General features: G+C 41.7%; 1 protein-coding gene across 10 annotated transcripts in view; it reads left to right on the top strand.

Annotated features, from left to right (window-relative positions):
- The window catches only part of ADGRL3 (adhesion G protein-coupled receptor L3), a 1,158,007-nt gene that overhangs the window by 1,118,564 nt on the left and 19,977 nt on the right, over positions 1 to 19,466 (top strand). Inside the window, exon 24 of one of the 10 annotated variants that reach the window (XM_069237946.1) lies at positions 17,813 to 17,941. The exons of the other annotated variants lie outside the window; for them this stretch is intronic. Within the exon in view, the coding sequence (XP_069094047.1) occupies positions 17,813 to 17,941 (129 nt within the window). The remainder of the gene's footprint in view (positions 1 to 17,812; positions 17,942 to 19,466) is intronic. 10 annotated transcript variants of the gene reach the window in all.

Raw genomic sequence — 19,466 nt, 5'->3', positions numbered from 1 at the left:
CATAGTCTCTCTCTCACATACATTTCATTTGTTTTAAAGTTGTGGTAAAGACTGTCTTTACTAATCCATTCAGCTAGCCACATAAAATATAGTTATGTTCTTTGTATCAGGCACATTAACCCTCTGCGTTACTTTATGGCGAGTCAAAATTGCCACTGGACAAAACGTCGATCTCCCTTTCTAGCAAGAACATTAATAACGAGAGTTATCTTGACATTTTAATTTCTTCCCGAAGACTGGACACACAAGGAACTTTTCAGCGAGTGCTTTTAAATCGCAAGTTTCGTAAGTTTATTGCTTAACACAGCGCCACCCTGAGGTCAGCGCCCTACCATCAAGGTCAGGACCCAGTGCGACCGCACCGCTCGTACCGCCCTTGAGCCGGCCCTGGCAGTACCAAGGGTTGTAGGGGCAAGCCACCAGTCGCACCTGCTGTCCTTGGTGACCCTTAAATGGCGTCTGTGATCAAGAGGAGTATTGGCATTTCTTAAAGGAAAAATGAATTTTGGCCTTATGAGTGTACCAATACAAAATTATTAAACCAGGGAGGCGCCGCATTGCTCATATATTCACAAGTGATAAAGAAGACCAGTGGCCGGAAGCCGAAAGATGCTTGGAAGGGGGAGGCCCGCAGTTCAAATTCTCATTTGAGGAGTATACATTTGGTTGCAGCTTCTTTTGTAGTCAGTACTAATATGTTCTCAACGTATTGATTAGATGTTAGGAGTGGAACACATCTAGCTGAAAGAAATGTTATAGATTCTTTTATTGAACTTTATTAGCAACATCTTGTTGGCTATAAAAGTGTGCAGACTGATAAATCTGAGATGCCAGGGCATTTGTTTATGTGGACAAAGGAAGTCCTTAAAAGTCTGTCAGCCTCAGGAAATATTCTCTGCTTGGCACTTGATAATGAAACTAATTGCGCCACAAAGTGGAGTTCAAATGTGTTAATAGGGGTAGTTATATGCTTAGAATTTTCGAATAACTCATGACAGGAAGCCGTTCAGTGAGCAGGTTTTCCTAAACTTCTACAATATAAAAGTATAAGCTGGTTCTCTGTAGATGTTTAAAGTATATTTAGGGTCGAGCACGCGCAAGCCTATAGATTACCTTATAAATATGGGCCTGCACAATGTGCTGCCAGTGCATCTCAAAAAGTGATGCTTCGGTGATGCAGGGGGCTTGTAAATAAGCCCTACAAGGTCATGAGTGTCACCTGCAGTCAGTTCTGGGCCTGGGTTTTACCAAAACGATTTACATGCTGTGATATTTTAAATGCACACATATTGTGGTACTAGCGAGTCTACAGTTCCCAGAATACAATGCTCTACAAGCTAACAATCAATAACAGAGTTGTTTTGTTTTGCTGCTTGTACAGGATTTATTAGGTTAACATACTTAAATAGCAGTTCCTTAAAACAGTTGCGTTTTCATAGTTCACTGATGGTCAGATTTATGGAAAGTGGAGATTTCCCTGTGCACCTTAGCACTCCCCTACCGCCACCATGTGTGCGCCATATTAAAAATGTGGCGCACCATGGAGCAGGGTAGGGGGCAATAATGTAATTTATTATGACGCTATTGATGTACTCTGCAGGAGTAGCACCAAAATATTTGTGCTAATTCTGCAGAGTACATAGGGCCCTATTCTAAAGAATGGCAGCTCCATTTTAACGTCTGCTCTTCAGCAGGCATTAAAAGTGCCGTAAAAAACAGTGCAAGGAAATCTCATTGATTTGCTTACGCCATTTTTCCAGCTCCCCTAACGGGGAATGTCCCCTTTGCATACATAATGTCTGCCGCAGGCATAATGTAGGTCAAAGGGTTACAGAGTGGCGCAATGCATGCATTGCACCACCCTGTAAAAAAGGCTCTGGGATTTGGCCTTATTGGGCCACATTAACGTAAAAATAAATGATGTTAATGTGGGGCAAGGTGGTGCTAGGGGCCTATAAATATGCCCCTAAATTCCTCATTTTGAACAAAAATGTAGAAACATTTTCGAGAGCAGAATATCAACTGTCTCTGCTGTGGTCAAAATCTGTCCCTAATTCCTGGCATCCGCATCACTGCTTTAGAGAGAAGGACCCACTAAGACCTCTGCGAAACAGGATGTTTTTCTCACCAATCCAGAACGTTCCCAAAAGAAGCACTAAAAAGGTCTGTTCATAAATCTGAAGGTGTAAGTTGAAAAGTTTGCTACTTTAGAACAACAGTGACAAATTACATTGTAAAGCTAAAATAGATAATAAATAATTTTCACATAGATTTTATTTCTGCACAAAGGACTAACTGACATTAATATGAACTACCTCAAGAGTATAGTCCCTTGACAGGAACCCCCTTTTCAAAATGTAGGTTTCAAAATACTCAAAGGTCTTCTTAGAGTACACACTCTAAACAGGGTAAGGGGGCTATCGCTGTTTTTTGGTGATTTTTCCATACCCACTGAACTTTAAATATGGCACTAAGCATTGTCTCCATTGACTGCCATCTGTCTTTCCCTCATAATGGTTTATGCAGGTTTCAGATTTAACTCTCAGCTCTTAATACAAGAGTATAATAGAGACAATGAGGCTCAGATTGGAACTCAAATGCTGTTTTCCTTAGAGGCAACAATAGTTTTATATTAACAAGGATGATAATGGCTTGTCACTTTAGTACTCTGTGGTATTGTGAAATGTACACTCCACTCGTTACAAGGGTATGCATTACCAATTGACTGGGCAAGTATAATCTTTGATAACATTTTTTGAAGAGGAAGTCATAAAATCCAGTGCCTAGAATTTTAAAGTCGTTTGACATTCCTGGAAGTCTAAATAAATCTATGCCAGACATTTTGTCAGTGAAGGACTCCCATTGTAAACAATTTGCAATGCAATAGGTCTTGCATTAGCGAGAGTTAGAGCTGTTGGCATTGTAAATGATAAAGATATCCTCACATTTGATACCTTATAAATATATTTAGCCATGCAGCACATTAAACCTTTATCAGAAATAAACTGTATTTGTGCATTCCTTCATACACATGGCATTAGACTGTAATGATCTGAACAGCCCCTACAGAGCACCACATTAAAAATAGCATTCAGAAGAAACATGGTCATGTAACCATATAGTCAGCTCCTAGAGGGCATAATCACATGAAAAAAGAAAGACAAAAGAACATTGCAGTGTAACCGTATAATCAGCCCCTTGAGGGCATAGTGTATTACACATTTTCAGGCCTAGCAAGCCTTTTAAATATTTAACTGTGGAGTCAATAGCACAAGAGTGCAGTGCCACAGGTTGTTACTAGATGTCCCTGAAGAGTCAATAGAAGAAGGTGCAGTACCACTGGTCGTGGCTAGATGTTCCTGTAGAGTCAACAGTAGAAGGTGCAGTACCACTGGCTTTGGCTAGATGTCCCAGTAGAGTCAACAACAGAAGGCGCAGTACCACTGGTCATGGCTAGATGTCCCTGTGGAGCAGAAAGCACTCAGAGTATATTGTCACAGAGCGCTGCCAGAATGTCTTCTGAGGTTAGAAGCTTAGAATGTCCCCTAAACCCAGAAACGGTTGGAGAGGTACTAGGTCCTCGGTGAAATGGCTGAAATATTTGGCCACGCCGCATATTAAACCTTTAGGACTCCCATCGTAAACAATTTGCAATGCAATAGGTCTTGCATTAGCGAGAGTTAGAGCTGTTGGCATTGTAAATGATAAAGATATCCTCACATTTGGGACCTTATAAATATTTTTAACCATGCAGCACATTAAACCTTTATCAGAAATAAACTGTATTTGTGCATTCCTTCATACACATGGCATTAGACTGTAATGATCCGAACAGCCCCTACAGAGCACCACATTAAAAATAACATTCAGAAGAAACATGGTCATATAACCATATAGTTAGCTCCTAGAGGGCATAATCACATGAAAAAAGAAAGACAAAAGAACATTGCAGTGTAACCGTATAATCAGCCCCTTGAGGGCATAGTGTATTACACATTTTCAGGCCTAGCAAGCCTTTTAAATATTTAACTGTGGAGTCAATAGCACAAGAGTGCAGTGCCACAGTTGTTACTAGATGTCCCTGAAGAGTCAATAGCAGAAGGTGCAGTACCACTGATCGTGGCTAGATGTTCCTGTAGAGTCATCAGTAGAAGGTGCAGTACCAATGGCTTTGGCTAGATGTCCCAGTAGAGTCAACAGCAGAAGGCGTAGTACCACTGGTCATGGCTAGATGTCCCTGTGGAGCCGAAAGCACTCAGAGTATATTGTCACAGAGCGCTGCCAGAATGTCTTCTGAGGTCAGAAGCTTAGAATGTCCCCTAAACCCAGAAACGGCTGGAGAGGTACTAGGTCCTCAGTGAAATGGCTGAAATATTTGGCCACGCCGCATATTAAACCTTTATCAAAAATGAACTCTGTACATTAGCAGAAGGTGCAATACCACTGGTCGTGGCTAGATGTCCATGTAGAGTTAACTGCAGAAGACGCAGTACCACTGGTCTGGGCTAGATGCCCCTGTGGAGCTTACTGAGTCAGTAGTGCCTTGGGGCAATTATCATCCTTCAGCCCTTGGAGAGTATAGTGCTTTACTCATTTGCAGGCCGAGTAAGGCTATCAGAATATTGTTACAAACAAGTTCCTTATAACACAAACTACTCTCAGCTGTAAAAACAAAAGTTCAAGCTATAAGAGAGTTTAAATATGCATTGAATGGTAGAAGAGGTTATTATTTCTGGGCCCCCTCTATCCTAGTGGACAGAAAGAGCACATTGTTCTGAATATTTTGGTGGTGGTCCCTTTGCCCTAGGACTACCACGGGCTGCGTTATGGACAAAAATGTGTTGTAAAAGTAATGCCTGCAAAGCATTATGAGGTGAGTTTCCCCGAGTGCAGTGAATATTGTAGTATCTGCTCTCCTGCTGTGCAGGGAGACCGCTTTTGAGGATCCAATACCTGGGTCGATTTCATGCTGTAAAAAGCCACAACAAATGTACAAAACACACACACAAGACACATCTACATATATTTACTGATTATGTAAATTAAGGGCCAAGTGAAGGGCAAACATGGAAAATGAACCACGTGCATGAACACAAGTGCTTACTGACAAACATGAGAGGCAGGAAACAAAAACCTAGGGGCATATTTATACTCCGTTTGCGCCGAAATTGCGTCGTTTTTTTCGACGCAAATTCGACGCAAAACTAACGCCATATTTATACTTTGGCGTTAGACGCGTCTAGCGCCACAGTTCATGGAGTTAGCGTCATTTTTTGGCGTGAACACCTTCCTTGCGTTAATGAGATGCAAGGTAGGCGTTCCCGTCTAAAAATGACTCCCAGGCATGTGCGTGGTATTTATACTCCCGGGCAAAAATCACGCCCGGGAGTGGGCGGGGCAAAAAACCCCACATTTGCGCCTGAATTTAACGCCTGGGTCAGGGCAGGCGTTAAGGGACCTGTGGGCTCAGAATGAGCCCAGAGGTGCCCTCCTCTGCCCCCAGGGACACCCCCTGCCACCCTTGCCCACCCCAGGAGGACACCCAAGGATGGAGGGACCCACCCCAGGGACATTAAGGTAAGTTCAGGTGAGTATTATAATTTTTTTTTTTTGTGGCATAGGGGGGCCTGATTTGTGCCCCCCCTACATGCCACTATGCCCAATGACCATGCCCAGGGGACAGAAGTCCCCTGGGCATGGCCATTGGGCAAGGGGGCATGACTCCTGTCTTTGCTAAGACAGGAGTCATGTTAATGGGGGATGGGCGTCGTAAAAAAATGGCGCAAATCAGGTTAAGGCGATTTTTTTGACTCAACCTGACTTGCCCCATTTTGAGATGCCCATACGCCATTTTCCCCTACGCCGGCGCTGCCTGGTGTACGTGGTTTTTTTCCACGCACACCAGGCAGCGCCGGTCGGCTAACGCCATTCTATAAATACGGCGCCCGCATGGCGCTTCAGAATGGCGTTACACAGCGCTAATTTTTTTGACGCTAAACTGCGTTAGCGCAGTTTAGCGTCAAAAAGTATAAATATGGCCCATAGTTCGTCCAAACAACAGAAAAACAATGCAGACATAATTAAACTGTACTTAGCCGGTGCTCCTCAGCCAAGTACAGGAAGTGACGTATGGGCTGTCAAACTAGTTAGGAGGCAGCAAAACAAGAGTGACACTGTCTTCAACCATGGTAAGCGGCAGGCAATGGCACACAGGAGCAAAGTCCTATACTCATTCCAACAGGTCTTGCAGACAGTGCATTTGCACTGTCTAGGCTCAACCTGTCTAAGCTCAAATTAAAAATCAATAGTTACTCACGTCTTGGGTGAGGTACCTGCAGAAGCATCCTGATTTACCTCTTTCATTTCTGACATCGAAAGGGTAGACCAACCAGTCAAAGAAATTTGGTGAAATTATGAAAAATGTATGTCTCAGTGTTGACAAACATGGGCATATTTCACACAAGGTAATCTGTGAAAGTCTTTAACCTCTTAGCTCCTTCATTTAGATTATTTTTTTTTTTTTTCAAATTTATATACATCATAAAATGTTCACCTAATACACTTGGTGCAAGAAGATGCGGTAGCAAGCAAGAGGTTGCTGATTTCATGGTTTAAAACTTTTATACATTATTGTGGCACTCGCATTGTTCTCTGTGCTCGCTACTGCACACCCCAACAGACAGAGAGCAAAAACATGAAGGGAGTACATTTTTTCTTTGTGGGAGCTTTGAAACTGCAGGTTATCTAGCGCGTTTGCGACTGTTAAATGTGCTCATTTGTAAGGTGCATAAATTCTTGAGAAACTCTTGCAGTAAGGCCAGTTCTTAATTTGTGAACAAATAGGTGCAGGGGTCGACTATTTTAATACCAGCCCAAAGCTGTTTAAATGCTGCAGTAGCCAAACACCAAGGCTGCCTCATCCATATACACCTTTATGTCTCTTTCTTCCACCATTCTACACTTCCTGTCTCTTTCAGTGACTCTTGCAGATTATTTTTCATCTCAGATACCTCTTTGTCACTGTTTAGTACCTTTCTCCTCCTCCTCCTCCTCCTCCTCATTCTTTCTGACTTTTCCGACTGTGTCTCTCTTGCTTTAAGTCAAAGTCTCATGATAAATAATAATTCCCCCAAAATTAATGCTGGGGCCTATCAGCAACAACCGTCACCGCAACCTAAGAGTAAGGGGCAGTAACAATTTTTATGAATGTTCCCTTTCAGTGCATGATATTGTAAACGGAAAACACACTTGGATCTCTAAATGTGTTGCTTTATAGCTCATTCCCTTTTGTGTGTGGAGGCCATGGGTACAGAAGCTGGTGACGTCTGATCCACTTTGCTCCACCGGAATCACTGCCATAAACACAGGGTGACTAACGTGCACACTATGGGGTCGTTTCGGTTTTTCTGTTCCTTTTCACTGAATGTCAAGCATTCTGGAATCGAACCGTTTACCTAGGTCTAAATTATACAGTATTTCCTTTTTTTCCTCTAAACACTACCTGGCAGTCTAGAAAGTAGGTTTGGAAGTATAAGGTACCTCAACCTTCTGCTCAATAACAGAGCATTTTCTTTAGCTTATGTCAAGAATCAGTACCTACTAGCATTTGTAGTCCAGCCATCTACAGTGCACGCAAGACCAGATTTTTTAACATTTCACGCAACACTGTGCAGAAAGGCACCCTGCTGCGCTGTTTTTTTATGTATGGCGACATCAGAAATGTACCATATTTACAAAGATATGGTACATTTCTGCTGCCTCCTTGCACTGGCGCCTCTCTGTGCTGCCTAGTGCCAACAAAGCCAACGTAAAGCACCCTGGTGCATGGGTGCCTACTTTACGAGCAGAATTGTTTTTGTGCAGAGAGGTATTCCTTCCTGCACAAAAACAATCTATAAAGACATTTTCCTTTTTCTATGTATGATGCAGAATGCATCACACATAGAAAAGGGAAGTAACCAGGAGAACTATTTGTAAATCGAGGAATGCACCAACATTCATGGGTGAATGCATGGGAAACCCCATCATTCCATCCATAAAATGCCTCCCTGCTGCATGGTAGTGCAAGGCAGCGAAATGCACTGATTTGCATTACTTTAGATATACTAAGGGCCGTATTTATACTCTGGTTGCGCCGAATTTGCGTCGTTTTTTTCGACGCAAATTCGACGCTAAACTAACGCCAACTAACGCCATATTTATACTATGGCGTTAGACGCTTCGGGCGCCAAAGTGCCCGGAGTGTGCGTCATTTTTTAGCGTGAACCCCTTCCTTGCGTTAATGATATGCAAGGGAGGCGTTCCCGTCTTAAAAAATGACTCCCAGGCCTTTACGTGGTATTTATACTCCCGGGCAAAAGAGACGCCCGGGAGTGGGCGTGGCCAAAAACGGCGCATTTGCGCCGCTTTTTAACGCCTGGGTCAGGGATGGCGTTAAGGGACAAGTGGGCTCAAAATGAGCCCAGAGTGCCCTCCCCTGCCCCCAGGGACCCCCCCTGCCACCCTTGCCCACCCCAGGAGGACACCCAAGGACGGAGGGACCCATCCCATGGACATTAAGGTAAGTTCTGGTAAGTATTTTTTTTTTTTATTTTTGTGGCATAGGGGGGCCTGATTTGTGCCCCCCTACATGCCACTATGCCCAATGACCATGCCCAGGGGACAGAAGTCCCCTGGGCATGGCCATTGGGCAAGGGGGCATGACTCCTATCTTTACAATGATAGGAGTCATGTTGATGGGGGATGGGCGTCGAAAAAAAATGGCGCAAGTCGGGTTAAGACGATTTTTTAGCGTCAACCGGACTTGCGCCATTTTAAGACGCCCTAACGTCATTTTTTCCCAACGCCGGCGCTGCCTGGTCTACGTGGTTTTTTTCCACGCACACCAGGCAGCGCCGGTCTGATTGCGCCGTCTAACGCCATTCCATAAATACGGCGCCCGCATGGCGCTTCAGAATGGCGTTAGACGGCGCAAAATATTTTGACGCTAAACTGCGTTACCGCAGTTTAGCGTCAAAAAGTATAAATATGGGCCTAAATCATGCAGAGCCACGCAAAGTGGCTTTGCATGGCTTAGTAAATTATAGTTAAGAGATTGTGTTGCCTTGCATCTCCTTGCGTGACGCAAGGGCAGCGCAAGCCCTTAGTAAATCTGTTGTGCAGTGTTTTAACGACAGTGATGAATAATGTATGTGGAAATGTGATTCATCTAATCCTGTATTATTAATTGGACTGAAACCCGTTCACAAATAAAACATGTGTGAACTGCACAGCTCACAATAAGAAATTCAGAACATATACTGTTCTGCTTAAAAAAACAACTCATTAACAGTGCAATAAAAAGTTAAAAAGTCAGGGGCATATTTATACTCTGTTTGCGCCGGATTTGCGTCGTTTTTTTTTCTCGCAAATCCGACGCAAAGCTAACTCCATATTTATACTTTGGCGTTAGACCCGTCTAGCGCCAAAGATCCTGGAGTTTGCGTCATTTTTTTGCGTGGACACCTACCTTGCATTAATGATATGCAAGGTAGGCATTCCCTTCTAAAAAATGACTCTAAGGCATGTGCGCCTTATTTAAACTCCCGTGCAAAAATGACGCACGGGAGTGGGTGGGTCAAAAAAAATGACGTCCAGCCACTTTTGCTTCATTTTTTAACGCCTGGTCAGGGCAGGCATTAAGGGACCTGTGGGCTCGGAAGGAGCCCAGAGGTGCCCTCCCATGCCCCCAGGGACACCCCCTGCCACCCTTGCCCACCCCAGGAGGACGCCCAAGGATGGAGGGACCCATCCCAGGGAACTTAAGGTAAGTTCAGGTAAGTATTTTTTTTTTTTTTTTTTGTGGCATAGGGGGGCCTGATGTGTGCCCCCCTACATGCCACTATGCCCAATGACCATGCCCAGGGGACATAAGTCCCCTGGGCATGGCCATTGGGCAAGGGGGCATGACTCCTGTCTGTGCTAAGGCAGGAGTCATTTCAATGGGGGTTGGGCGTCGAAAAAAATGGCGCAAATCGGGTTGAGGCGAAAATTTTGCCTCAGACCTGACTTGCCCCATTTTTTGACGGCCAAGCTCCATTTTCCCCTACGCCGGCGCTGCCTGGTGTGAGTCATTTTTTTTGACGCACACCAGTCAGCTCCGCCGGCTAACGTCATTCAATAAATAAGGCGCCCGCATGGCGTTAAAATTTTTGACGCACAACTGCGTTGGCGCAGTTGTGCGTCAAAAAGTATAAATATGGCCCTCAGTATCAACACCAAGAAGAAAGGTAGGAAGTGAAAAAGTTATGATAAAATTTAAAATGTCAGAAAAGTTAATGGGAACATCATTCCAAGTCAAGGAAAAAGCAAAACATAATGAAAAATTTAATTAATAAAAATACATGGTAAAACCAGTACTTAATTTGAGCCAGTGGTTTCTGGTGCGGGCACCAGCACTTATTTTTGAGCGCCGGCACTTATTTTTCTGCCCCAAGCATGTAATTTGTGCAAAAGACACATATGGGAAAGACGGAGGAAGAGAAAAACAAAAAAGTGTCACAAAAGGAGAAAGCTGCAAGAGTGAGCTGAAGGGGCAGGGAGTGGCTTTAAGCTGATTAAAGTGGCCCTAGATGGCTTCAGGATTACTCTGCCTCAGTATTTAATGCTTGCACATTTAATTGCAGCAGCCGTGTGATTCAGAGGAAAGCTGTGAGCACCGGCACATTTATATTTACAAATTAAGCACTGGCTAAAAGCACTCCAATCAAAATCAGTGTGAAACTAAAATAAGAAAAATAAACACTTTAGCAGCTATAGCAGGGGCAGGGCTTTTTACGGGCCTCTTCTGGTTGGAACTCGGCAGACAAAAACTCCTCATTAATGCTGGCGTCAATGGAGGAACAAGCAGGGCCAATGAAAAGCACTACCTGGGTAAATAGAACAGGGACAGAAAGAAGAAACATTGGAAGGAAGGTTGAAAAGAAGGAAGTAAGGAGGAATGAGTGGGTAAATGAAGCAGTATGTGGATAAATTAGTGGGTTAAAGGATAAGTGAAAGGTTGGTCAAGTAAAGGGTTGGATGGATGAGTAAATGGATAGGCAGATAAACAAGTGAAAGGATGGCAGAGTAAAAGGATGGATGGATAGGTGGATGGACAGGTAAAATAATGCCAGAATAAAGGGATGAATGGATAATGAATGGACAGGTGAAAGAATGGCAGAGTATGGGGTTAAAGGATGGATGAATGGATGGACAGGCGACAGAATGACAGATGAAAGGGACAGATGGAAGGATGGTTGGATGGACAGGCAAAAGGATGACTGATTAAGGGGTTGGATAGATGGGTGGACAGACAGGTGAACAGATGACAGAGTAAAGGGCTAGATGAGTTGGTGAAAAGATGAAAGAATGGATGGTAGAGTGGATTGACAGATGACAGAGTGGATGGATAGATGAAAGATGGATGGGAGAGTGGTTGGATGGCAGATTAGATGTGTGGATGGATGTTGATGAAAGGATGGATAGTGGGATGGATGGATAGCAAAGTGGATAGATGGATGGATGTATGGCATTGAATGGATGAACTGACACATAGATGGCTGAGTGGAGGTCAGAGTGAATGGGTGGATGGTAGAAAGAAAGGATTGATGGCAGAAAGATTGGATGATCGTATAGTGGACTGAAGGATGGATGGCACAGTGGATGGATGGATGGATAGCAGAGTTGATGCATGGATGGCAACGTGGATGGAAGGCAGAGTGAAAGAAATGGATGACAGAGGATGGATGGATGGTTGAGTGGATGGATGGCAGAGAGCATGTATGGATGAATGAATGGAATGGGGAAACATAGAATGATGGATTAAAGAATGATGGATGACAGAATGTAAAGGTGAAATAGTGGATATCAGAAGGTGGGTGGAAAGGTGAAAGAATGAATGGATAGACAGAAGAGACAAGGAAACTGTTCTAGGGAAAGTTTGGCTCACTTGCTTCGCTTGCATGGTAGCATCAGCTTTTTAATTCAAAGTGGGGGGATATTTTAATTTTCTGGTTACTCCCTTGAAAATAAATTAATTTTCTTAGGTGAGTTACATAGCATTGGCTGGAATCTAGGAACACCCGTGGCCTATTTGTATGTTTGTATTGCCAGATGCAAGGTGGGGTTTTGTTCCATTGAAGTAGCCTACTTTAATAACAAAACAAACAATATGAAGTTAAAAAAAATGCCCAGGTGGACCAACCTGGAGGCTCTCTACAAGTTGAGTTTTAGGAGGTACGTCTGTCATGAGGTCTCAGTTGAAAAGTCCATGAGCTATGACTAGGTAAAAATCAACCTACAAGCTCATCTAATTGGCCTAAAGGTGGTGGTGGTGCCCTCAGTTGGCCTGTGCTTAATTTATAAATAAAAACGTGCCAAAAGCTCTCCTCTGAAACATGCTGCTGCTGCAATTAAATGTGCAAGCATGAAATACTGAGACAGCGTAATCCAGGCCTCTTTAAACCATTTACAGGCACTTCCTGGCCCTTCAGCTCACTAGTGCAGCAGCTTCCTGCTTTCTTCCTTTGTGGCACCTTTCCATTTTACTCTTCCTCTTTCTTTTCCATGTGTCTTTTGCTAGCAGTAAATGCTTGAGGCAGAACAATATGTGCCGGTGCTCCACACCGGAAACCACAGGCTCAAATTAAGCACTGCAGGTGGCTTGAATACACTGTCATTTACACATAAATATATAGGGTGTAATTTACAAAGCGTTCCTTGAAAATTCAGTACTAATAGTAAATGTATGACCATATTTAACATAAATATAAACAGTTTCTATATGTCTGCGCATACTCCTGGTAATCAGTGTGTAATACTTTTGAATGTCCGCATGTAAGACAATCTGTGGATGTAGACATGGTGGAAAGAGTTTAATCACTTTTTAAACAGAAATTTCTTCATTGTGCAAACTAGGAGTTTGCCTGTGTTTTATTACATTTCGCAGAGTCACCTTACCTTACCTATTTAGTATGATGGGCAGTTCATCACTTTGCATGTTTTTCTACCACAGTAAATGTGCTTTGCACTATTAAACTCAAATAACCTTGTTGTGTCTATCACACCTTCGTAAGATTTCTGCTAAACTACAGACAGCTTGAGAACGCACAGAAGGAATAAAATGCATAGATCAATAGACTGACTTTGTAACGAAGGTCCAGAGGAAAATTGCTTTGGAACAACTCACCTATTTTTATCTTCTTTTAATTACACTTGGTGTCTGTGAGTGTGTACCTGGCTACATGAGCACTGTGTATGTGTGTCCTTAACGTCAATTGTTTTTTGTCTTAGGCAGGCAATTCGGCAAACTTTAAACATAAGCAGTGATTTTGTATGTACTTCATCTGTTAGTCATAGGACCTCGACTCAATCTTTTAAGCTCTAGACAGAATTGGTAAACTGAATTAAATCAATTTGCATATCTTTTTAATCGCCAAGACATTTGTTAGGTTTCTACTCAAGGACTGGAGTCCCCTTGATTTGCTCCACTGTAAAGTCAGTGGAGGCAATTTTGGAGATGGTGTCTGGGTAAATACCACGTTTCTCAAAGTAATCTCTGAAGGTCACATCTTTTAAAACCAAGAAGACACCTTAAACAGTGAAAGTTATGCTCACAACTAAGGGCTCTAGTGGATGGTACCCTACATACTGAAAATATAGAATTATGGATGGGTAGGTGCTGTGCTTAATTTGCAAATAAAAAGGCGCTGGTGCCTAAAGCCCTCCTCTTAAATACGTAGCTGCTGCAATTAAATGTGCGAACACGGAATACTGAGGCAGCGCAATCCTGAAGCTATCTCGGGCCTCTTCAATCCATTTACAGCCACTCCCTGCCCCTTCAGTTTACTCTTGAAGCTGTCTGCTTTCTCCCTTTGTGAAGCTTTTTGGTTTTTCTCTTCCTCAGTCTTTCCCATGTGTCTTTTGTTCACTGAAAATTCTTGAGGCAGAAAAATAAGTGCCGGCCCTCAAAAATAAGTGCCCGTGCTCCGCATGGAAACAAGCTCAACTTAAGCACTGGATAGGTGTCAATAACAGGGTTGTTGTCCAAGAAGGGTTCTAGGTGACATAGATAATGAGAAAAAACTGATTGGTTTCTGATATCACATAGAATATCCAGGTGGAACCTTTCCTGGTATTCACATTTATCTAATTCACAATTTTATGTTGTGAAAAGTAATTCTTTGAGCACCCCTTTGTAGTCGATCCACGGTGCAAATATGTGGAGGAAGATGATTCATGGAAAAGCTACAAAAAAATTCCATTCTTGCCCTCTCCAACCCTAGGTTCTCTCACTTTACAGGTATTTTAAAAGAAACGTACCTGGCACCTGACCACCCTCTCCCGTCTATCTCTGTATCCTCTCCTTTTCCCAGATATTGCAAAAATATCTTTCCCTTCTTCCCCTTTACTTTCTGTTTTAACCCAGAATTAGAATAGAGCATGTATCATGCTGGCAGTGGCTGTGGCAAATTATGCATTGTTTGAAGGAGCCCTGCACTATCAATCAGTAGGCAAGTGAGGCAATTGCTTGTGGCAGCAAAAGGTGGGCAAAGAAAGGAGGAGCAGACAGCAGTTTATCACGTTCCATTCAACCACCACGTTCTGGTAATCCAGCTAGGCAGTGGTTCTAAATCCTTTACGTTTACCACTTGGCACAGGTCTTTGAGTAGGATCTGGATGGACTGGGAAAAGACCTGAGACATGCCATTTCCTTGTTGTAACATAAAAGATGTTAAAAATAGTTTCTGATTTTCATTGCTTTATATCAGAGCAGCGAATAGCAAAGTCCCAGACCCTTAGTTCAAGGGCATTGCTTCCAATGGAAACTACACACAACAAGTGTCTTAAGACCCAGCCAACTTATTTCATATTAGTGATCCAGGGAGAATGCACTAACTTAAGGTATGGTAAGTTGGAGCCTTTAAAGCTGGGATACAGTCTTGACTCTCGATTTTACTCAATAGCTTTTAGAAAGGGAAAGACGAGTAGAACAGAGAGTGCCTCTCTTAAAAACATGTATAAAAAGTATTATGTGGCATGAACGTCATCTCTTTTTCTTTGTGAATTAGGACGCGGTGCAGTTCAAATAAAATATTGGATTTTAAATCTTTGTGACTGCTAGATTTATGATTCAAAGCAGATTTCTAACAATAGACTATTCAACTAGCTGGACCACTTATTTTTATGAGCAGGGAATAAATGCATGCTGACTGCTGTCAGTGACTTTGGGCTTTTCAAGACTGGATAATGACAACTTGTCCATAGAACCATAATGTACATTATGACTATAATATTATTGACATCTTGACAATCCAACATGAGTAAGAATTGCCGGATCAACATCACACTGTCTCCCTAATCTGGTGGCCTCCACTTTTCTTAGATATTCCATGTTACACTACTGAGGCCTTGCTGCACTGCAACAAAACGAAACTGTCCCCTAATGAAGAAGAACTGTGTGTGATGCTGGGCAAGATACTCAGTTTCTACTAATGTTTGAAATCTCAGTAGGGAATTCTTAAGCCATATGACGTGTGAACACAAATACTGTATTTACTTGAATACTACTTGACAAACTGGAATATATTGAAAAATACATATGCCATTTATTTATTTTCTAGTCATATTTGTACAAACGGTTACTCTCTGGTTCTTTCATATTTCCAACAATTTGAAGTAATGGCGGGATTGCAAACTGTTCCTTATAGCCATCACCAAAGCTATTTGCATCCTGCAAGCACCTGTGCACAAGTCAAACATCACAAATCCACAGCTCTCCCTTTGTGGACCTTTACCACTTAAAAGTCGGTCATTGAGTTCTAAGACCAAGGAAGATGGACTAATGGGCCATCGTTTGTACTAGGAGAATACTAAAATCCAAAAAGTTTATATTTACCTTACTCCTTCCTTCTGAACCTCTTCGTTTCCCTGCTTCTCTGAAATATTATAGAACAAAATAGAAGGTGAGTGGGGGAATCATTGAATGGTCAAGCATCTAATCAGATTTATTCAGGAAGACTTGATGACCAAACCAAGGATCTCATCAGGGGCTTAGTACTGGAATAATAAAGGTTGATGGTCTGCAAAGCTGTTTCGGTCAAGATCTTCTATAAGCACATGTCTGCTGAATGCAATTGGTGTTATCATAGCATTGACAGGGTATACCTTATATATGATTAGGGTTAAGAAGAGGCATCATATAGAAGTGCTGATGGTTGCCTTGAACACAGCATTTTCTACCTTCACCCCACCATAGGTGACAAACAACCTTGCATGCAATCATTTCCATTAAAAATGGATATACAGCCAGAAAATGAAAGATTTCTCTGTAATAGAGGTTTGGGGATGTAGGTGAAAGATGAGCAAACATATTTCATCTTTCAGGAGACACATTTGGAATGAAGTTCGATTGTGGCCACCACACACTGCAGAAGGAACATGTTCTGATGCATAGCATGACACCAGTAAATGCATCTGGTGGTTGTTATTTCTCCAAGAAAGAACATTTCTCCAAGAGGTTAAAAGTACATATGGGCTAGAATTCACTGCCTCTGCATTTTGGGTGCTTTAAAAGAATATAGAGAGGCTGGAGTATTAAGATGTAAAATGTATTCATCTTATTGTGTCTAGAAAACACTTGTTAGACTTACGTCTACAATGATTAAGAATCTTCTCTGTTGAACTGCCTAACATTGTCCCTTAGATGTGAAATTATTTTTCTCAGATTTAGAAAAACTCTAAAAACCCATCTATTCGGTCATACATATGGCAACCCTATACTAGTGCACCATTCAAGCTGTCTTGCTTCGACGTAGGGCTGTTGATTAGATGCTTAAAAGCAGCTCTCACTTCAGTCTAGTTTATTCAGCTTAATATTTCTTCCAAAGCTTTCCCATCGTTTTTCAGCATACACAACCAGTGACTATTTTGTATTTTTATATTTCATCAACTGTTCAACGGACCAATGGATGATCTGTAGTTCTCAAAGACTACCAACAGGTGGTGTGTAGTGCTTATAAAAATTCAAAAACAAAATAAGCAAATAAATAAACAAACATTATACATATGCATAAGTTAGTACTTGGGCATATATTAATTCCCGTGAGATTCGGTTTCCAAAAGTTGCACATTTATATTTTTTATCTTTGGGGTAATTTTTGAGGTATACATATTATTTATTGTGGGTAAGAGGAGACCATATTTCAGTGTGTTCCCAATGCATTATCGGATTGCGCTGTAGCAGTGCCTTCGTTCTGTTCCAAGTCATATCATCTTCTGACAATGATTAATAATAACAATACTTGGCATGCACTTCTTAATATCTGAGCAGTTTCCATGTGAATATGTGATTTCTTGTCCCTCCACAATGTGACATGCCTTCCAGTGGTTGATAACCAGTAGGGTGTAGATCTAGGAGAGCCGGAGTCAATAAAGGTAAATTTATCCTATTTGAGTCGTAAATTGATTGTCAAGCAGTTCTTTTTGTTCCATTGTTTTTTTTTCCAGTAAGATGCATGCCGGTTTCCTTTTCCCCCTGCTTTCTGGATAATATAGAAAACCAGTGTGACCCTGGTGCTGTTTTTGGTGCCAGTTTCACTCCATTTAACCTGTCTATGCACTTTCTTGAGAAACGTCCCTGCACTGGTGGCCTCTAATTTTCAAGATTAATTAGCGATTCTCTTCTAAATTTGACTGTTTCTACTATTGTCACTCTGATGTTTATTTCCTTTTACCACATTTGCCTGATTGACCTTTTTTGTTTGTTTTTTGTCTTTCTATCGGGCTGCTCCAGGAGCCATGGCTAACCATCTAATAACCAATGCACTGCTTCGTCCTCATGGCACTAACAATCCTTATAACACTTTGCTCGGGGAATCGGCGGTGTATAACAACCCTTCTGTCAGCATGTACAATACACAAGGTGTGCTGGACTTCTTCATTTTTTTCAATTTAAGTCCCATTTCTTCGCTATGACATAGGCATATTTTTTATTTTACTTGGCAGAAGGATCTCACTTTTGCCTACCCCTGCCATCTCATTTTAGTATTTAGTATTTTTTTACCAGCGGTTCTTCCCCTCTTCATCATAATGATTAGTGACCTAAATTTAATAGAGCCCTCCCCAACATCCATCTAGATGTTTTGTTCTTTGATGTTGATCGTTGTGTGTGTTGTATTTGCTTACTTCTTTGTTGTGAGTATGTGCTTGTGTTTGTTGAAGTGTTTACAGTTCAAGGCCTTAACCAGTGTAATCCTGTACCCCTGCAGTTAAAGGTAAGTCATGTAAATAGGAAGTCTACACATAGTTTATTGTTATTTTGGTTGTTTAGCATTATATTAGCTACATGTCTAAATTCCCACAATCAGCCTAAAAGGAAGGTGAATAAGTAGTTTAAAACGTATGTATGGCAAAAGTCGTACTGTTCTGAAAAATCCGCATACCAGTGAAGTTAACCTGTTACTGACATGCCCATTCGGTTTTACAGTCTCTGATCTATGGCGATTTATATATGATAATAATGAAATACACCACATTAAAGGTGTTACTGATTTTTAACACAAATAAATATCAAATGAGATAGTATTTTTGCTACACTTTGCTTGGCTACACCTTCACTGGGTCGAATGATACGTACTTCTTGCAGTTTTAAGATAACTTCATGACAAGTGTGCCTCCGAAAATGCATTATACTTTTTTGGGACTGTGCTTTTTGTGCTTCTTCAGTGGGTTATGTAACTGCTTTCAAAGTTAAAGCTAGAAACTCGTCTGATTTACTGGTTAGTGTTTGACTTGTGATTCTCTTCAGAAAGAAACTATAGGAACTCGTGCAAAGAGACTGCCATGCTTCCATGATGGCGCTTTCCTTTCTATTGGTATTTTTGTATTTAGTTTGTTTTGTATAGAGGACAAGAGCATTTCTATGGTTTATGCCCATAGTAAACCATGGCAATTCAGGGTATGATTTGCTTTTTGATTACACAACGTCATAGAGTGACAGGTCATGAAAATAGTGAGTTGTGTGAGTATACCAGGATAGCACATCCAGCACTTACTTTAATGTGAACCATATGTTCCTTTTATTAATCATTATAAAGTAACTCCTTTTGGGGACATTGATGGGGGAACGAGTAAGGAAAAGGGATAGTATTTATGTAGGTTTGTCGTGCAGACATCGTACAAGGTTGAGTACATTTAGAAATCTATGTTAAAAACAACAAGAGGGTGTACAGAACTGAGTTTGAAAAGACGACACATTGAAACTGAGTGAGAAGATAGAATTGGTAATTGTGAGATTGTGCACATGAGGGTTTTGGGAAAAGTAAATAGGCTAGGATTGGCAGAGTGCAGAAGTCAAAAAAGTTAGTGCTAAAATAGATTATCATAATAAGGGATAAATTATGAACTGATCGAAGATCCTGGTGAGGAACCTGAAGTGCTGCTGGTGA

This window comes from Pleurodeles waltl, chromosome 1_2 (genome assembly GCF_031143425.1).
Source record: "Pleurodeles waltl isolate 20211129_DDA chromosome 1_2, aPleWal1.hap1.20221129, whole genome shotgun sequence".
Taxonomy (NCBI): Eukaryota; Metazoa; Chordata; class Amphibia; order Caudata; family Salamandridae; genus Pleurodeles; species Pleurodeles waltl.
The sequence above is the reverse complement of the archived record's forward strand: the minus strand, read 5'-3'. Positions and strand labels throughout refer to the sequence as shown.